We start from the raw sequence: 4,947 nt of genomic DNA on the forward strand, positions 1-4,947 counted from the left end.
TTTATTATAGCATTGTGATAAAAAAAAAATTATAATTCGTACTTGCTCTCAACTTTTTTCCCCTTAGCAATTGGCACCAAATCTCACATGCCAGACGCTCGCATTACTCCTGAGATCATACCCTTACGTGGCGATCACCCAATAAAATTGGTTACTCTGAATTTACCATAATGTCCCCGTATGACTACTTATTTCATTATAGAACCATGTCCGAAATAACCTGAAACACTGCATTAACTACTTATTTCATACCACTTGCCAGTCGCCAAATACGCTGATCCACTGTCCGTAATTTTTGTCGGACACTTGGAGTGAAAGCATCTGTTCCCACACACACAGTAACCTGTATCACCATTTGCCAATCAATTTGCTCGTTTAAAGATCAGCAAAAGTAGATACACAACCAACGGTGCAAGAAAGAAAAAGAAAAGGGTATTTTGGTCTTAGTCTGTATGAAATGATTGGTCCAACTATCTTAACGAGTTACGACTCACAAGTGTTAATGCAGTGTGATTGGGTTATGCGTTGAGTATAATTTAAACATCATGAGAACCAGCTCAGCTTAGGCGGTTTAATCAAAAAGCCCATAGAAAAACAAAACTTATAATATCTACTATATTTAGCCTTTAAAATAATAATTATATAATTATGATAAGGATTAAAATAAAAAATTCCCTCTCCACTTTACAACATTCAATCTCGACCGTTCATTATATAATTAATGACATAAAAATGACCAAAAAATAGGGTCTCCAATTTTCTTGAGATGAAATGAGGTGGGGTCTTATCTATGATTGCTGTACATCCGAAGCAGAAGATCGCAACCGCTTGGCTGGCGGCTCTACTTGGCTGCTGGAGCTGGGATGCTCGGAGCGCGTGTCACAGCTGCCACAAGCAATAGCATCGAGCACACCGACTGGACTTGGAGGCGCAGGTGGCTGTTTGACTCTTAGCTCTTTGAGCCGAGCAGAAGGACACGTGTCGATCAGATATTCCTCCATTAGTTGTTGACAGCTTCTCACCATTTCCTATCCCAAACAAAAAGAAAAGAGCCAAAAAACTAAATATTTGCAAAACGACCCTTACAGAAACATAAAATCATACTTAGATCCACTTGAAACATAACTTACTTCGTTTACACTCTCGTGAAAAAAAGCGTAATCAGCAGGAAATTCAAAACTCTCTCCGGCGGCACAAAGCGCAGCGGCTGCCGCCATTGTCGACGGCCTAAATCGCAAGAAATCAATAACTGCAAACAACCCCAGAAACCAACAAAAAGGATAAGACTCAAGAAACATTAACAAATTAAATTATAAGCTTTAATTCAGTTCATAGATCAATAGTATAATTATACCACGGGCGGTGCAGAGTATGAGATCCGAAGAAGTAGAGATAACCAAAGAAAACGAATCGGGTAACAGGGTCGAGCATGAAGGAAGCTTGCGAATGAAGTGATGGAGATAATCAAAGGGTGTTACAGAACGTAGTCTCCAATTGAGAGTAGCCATGACATAAAGCTCCATTCTTTGGATTGTTTTAGGTTCGAAAACGAATCTGGGCTCGAATACTTGAAGGTCCAGTAACAATGGCACTTCGGATTCCTCTATTTTCGCTGCTAAAGATAAACAAGCCACCGATAGAAGCTGAAACGGCCACCCATTTGCTTGCTATAGACGAATTTTGAAAAAAAAAAAGTTATGCATTTTGCAAAGAAAGTTGCAAAATTTTTCATTCCTAAAATACAGAAATAAAGGGCGTCTTTACCGGCAGATAATGAGAAGAGAGGAAACGATCGAAGTAGTTGACGGAGAGAAATGCCGTTACTGGGCTGAAGTGATAGAATGCATGCACCTGCATCGGCTTATCATATCAAAAATCAATAAAAATTATATTTTGTGTATATAAGAGAAAATGGGTACCTTTAGGATCCAATTGATGGAGTCCTGCCGGGTTATGACGTCGATGGAACGGTCCTGGCAACGGTGGAGGTAATCGGTAGAAGGCATATGAGCGGATTCCAAGTCGATGAGTTTTGAAATGGTATCCTCATCGTACTGTGGATAATTGTCTGGAGACGGAAACTGATGGTGGGAAGACGTGTCGGGTTCCCAGTTTACCACTTCACCTGCGTCCTCACAGCAAGACAAGCTGATGCTGCAGCTACTACCAGCAGAGCGAGAGGACTTGTCCAAGGGAAAGTGAGAGTGAGAGGGAGACATTTGGATGGTAATGATAAAGATGCTGTGGTGGCGGCTGAAACGGCTTTTAATGGAGGGATAGCAGCTTTGGAGGCTGCGACGGCATTGATTACTGCAGCTATGGAGCGGAGGAGTAAGTGATATTGGTCATTCGGCTTTCAGTTTTTATGAGGAAGCTTTGCTTCATGGTTTTGCATCTTATTTTTTTATCAATTTTTTTTTCTTGCTTTTATTGACTCTGCTTTTTTCTTTCTCTAGAGTTTATTGGGGGTGGCGGGCTAATGCTGTGTTAATTTCAATTCTCTCTAAAAAAACATTAAAAAAAAACCTCCATTTCTAAAGGTTATATGATTTTTTTACTAGAAAAAGAATATGATTTATTATAAATAGATGAATGTCAAAATAGACAGTTTCTTTTTATGGGATCGAAATGATTTATATAGAAGAAATTTTTTTTCACATGGTAGAGTTTGCAAATTGCAATGTAATACTATAATTATTATAATAACTAATTTTAGTCCCTTGTGTGATGTATGAAAATTTTAATTATTATTTATTAATTAATTTATTATCATAATATGACATAAAAACATAAAATTCAAATAATGTATGCAATTAAAAATTCAAAATAGATATACATTTATTTTTTTTAAGAATATTTAATTTATAATTTTTATTATAATATTACAATTAATCAATCAAAATAAAAAATTTATTACTTAAAAGTATTAATTTTATATAATTTTTTGATGGACCTTGCACAATATTGATTAATTGTATTCAATAATTCAATAATTATAGGTAATATATTTTTTATTTTTTAAATTAAAGTATAAATTTTACATGACTTGTCATATTTTTATTAAAAGGTGCAAAAGCATAGATTTATAGACAGTCTTGATAAAAAATTTTATCCCAAAAAATTCCAAGTAATAGAAAGGAATATATTATCTTTTCAATTTTGATTTTCATATACCATCAAATGTTTTTTTTTTTTTCTTTTTTTTCATCACACATATCCTCCGCTCATTATAGTTTGGAATTTAATATCTAAAGTTCCGCGTCCAAATTTTGAAGCTAGATGAGTGAAAATATGGTTGAGAAAGAATTGCTTTCCATTCTGTAATTCAAAATCATATATAACAGAAATAAGAAATAAAAAATAATTTTTTTGTTCATTTCTGTCTCTTTCCCTCCAATTTTCTTTCTTCTAGTGTGAAATCTTTGGTATGATATATCATTTATATTACTATAGGAGAAGAGAACACAAGGCCTGCTAAGCATCAAGTCAAATGTAGAATCATTTATAATAAAGGGAAAAAGGATTATGTGGTTGAAGAAGAGGGATTAGGTCCCATTGGACTTTTGGATTAATGCATTGCAATAAAGGGCAGATGATGGAATGTCAAGTTTGATTCGACCTTTTGATTAAACCAAAGCGCACATGCTTATTGATTAATGTCTTACTAAATTCGTGGGCGTCAGCTCATAGTCACAGGCTCGTATTTCGGTCGATCCATTGGTTTGCAGCCATGGGTCCCTATGGATTCTATCGATGAAAAGAGTATTTTTCTCAAACTCGATATTAGCTGTGGCTGTCGTCTGTCTTTTATGGTCAAAAAAAGATGATCACTTGGGTTTAAAGGGATCTATAAAATGAAATTAGAAGATGGTTTTCCCTTCAACTTAACAGGCCGTAGCTGCAATGAAACCCCTCTTGTGTGTATCAAATACATTTTCATTATGATAATCAAAACTTAAACGAAGTTTAGGCTTAGATATGACTTTGTTTCTTATGGTATTATCATTTCATTTTCATGAACTGAGTACCAAGTTTTATCAGAATTTGAGTCTTGGTAAGGTTAAATCAGTTGAGATTTGTTGATGGTTTTTTGGATTTGATTACTAATTGCTTTATTAGGAAATTGGTTGGATGATTGATTTGAAAGTTGGAATAATTTGTAATAGAGAAAACGGTTAGAAGGTTTTTGATAGTAAAATTTCAGGCCATGTTCCTACGTTCATATCGATAATAGGGAAGGGAAGGTAGATACGAGGACAGGAGAAAAATAAGAGAACAAATAAAAATAAAAGGCCTTGGGTTCAATTGGTTAAAGCTTATATTAAAGAATTTTTGAATTTGAATCTTATTGGTAATTATTTATTAAAATTATCTTGTATGTATGATCTACAACTATTAATTTTAAATTGTCAGAAACGATATATTTTATGGAGAATCGAGTAATTTATTTATTCTCAAATTATTTCTTATAAAAAAATTATAAAAATAAAATATTTGTAATTTTATTTTATTTTTTATAACGGTTTATGTTAATGTGATCAATTTATTTGATATTAATTAAAAGTTAGATTAATTGATTTGATAATCAACATGATAATTAACTAATATTAATTTGATGGTTGAAAAAATGTTGATCCAATGACCAAAATATAACCATACCTGGGATTTTTTTTTCTTTTCTTTTTTTTGACCTCAATGTATTTGATGGGCTGAAGCTTGATCAGCCTAGCAATTCGTGATTTGAGATTAAAGTAGGCTCATTTTAGAAAATAGGGGCCAGCTCAAGCAGCTCTCAAGGCGCTTCACTTATTCCGTTTGTACCACTAGTGTGAACAAGCTCGAATTCTATAACCAACTTCATGAAAGGAATTTGCCTGCCCAATGAATCCCATCCCATCAAAAAAGGAAAAGAAAAAAACAAAAAAACTTGTTCCCTCGAATAAAATG

The 4,947-nt window shown here is 33.9% G+C and overlaps 1 protein-coding gene across 1 annotated transcript; it reads right to left on the reverse strand.

Moving 5' to 3' along the window:
* Positions 1-591: 591 nt before the first annotated feature.
* Positions 592-2,512, reverse strand: LOC111281637 (cyclin-D4-1-like). Its single transcript, XM_022869321.2, has 5 exons — positions 1,920-2,512; positions 1,765-1,851; positions 1,355-1,667; positions 1,131-1,249; positions 592-1,028 (listed from the first exon to the last, which is right to left on the reverse strand). The coding sequence occupies exons 1-5, from the start codon at positions 2,217-2,219 to the stop codon at positions 789-791; spliced, it is 1,059 nt and encodes a 352-aa protein (XP_022725056.2). The 5' UTR covers positions 2,220-2,512; the 3' UTR covers positions 592-788.
* Positions 2,513-4,947: the final 2,435 nt, after the last annotated feature.

The sequence above is a fragment of the Durio zibethinus genome, chromosome 5, assembly GCF_047325235.1.
Source record: "Durio zibethinus cultivar Kanyao isolate XHJ-2024 chromosome 5, ASM4732523v1, whole genome shotgun sequence".
In the NCBI taxonomy this organism is placed as follows: Eukaryota; Viridiplantae; Streptophyta; class Magnoliopsida; order Malvales; family Malvaceae; genus Durio; species Durio zibethinus.

Coding starts and splice junctions, on each gene's coding strand:
- LOC111281637 (XM_022869321.2), bottom strand. CDS start 2,219: ATGTCTCCCTCTCACTCTCACTTTCCCTTGGACAAGTCCTCTCGCTCT. Junction 1,852..1,919: donor CCATCAATTGGATCCTAAAG/GTACCCATTTTC, acceptor AAGCCGATGCAG/GTGCATGCATTCTATCACTT. Junction 1,668..1,764: donor TCTCTTCTCATTATCTGCCG/GTAAAGACGCCC, acceptor ATTCGTCTATAG/CAAGCAAATGGGTGGCCGTT.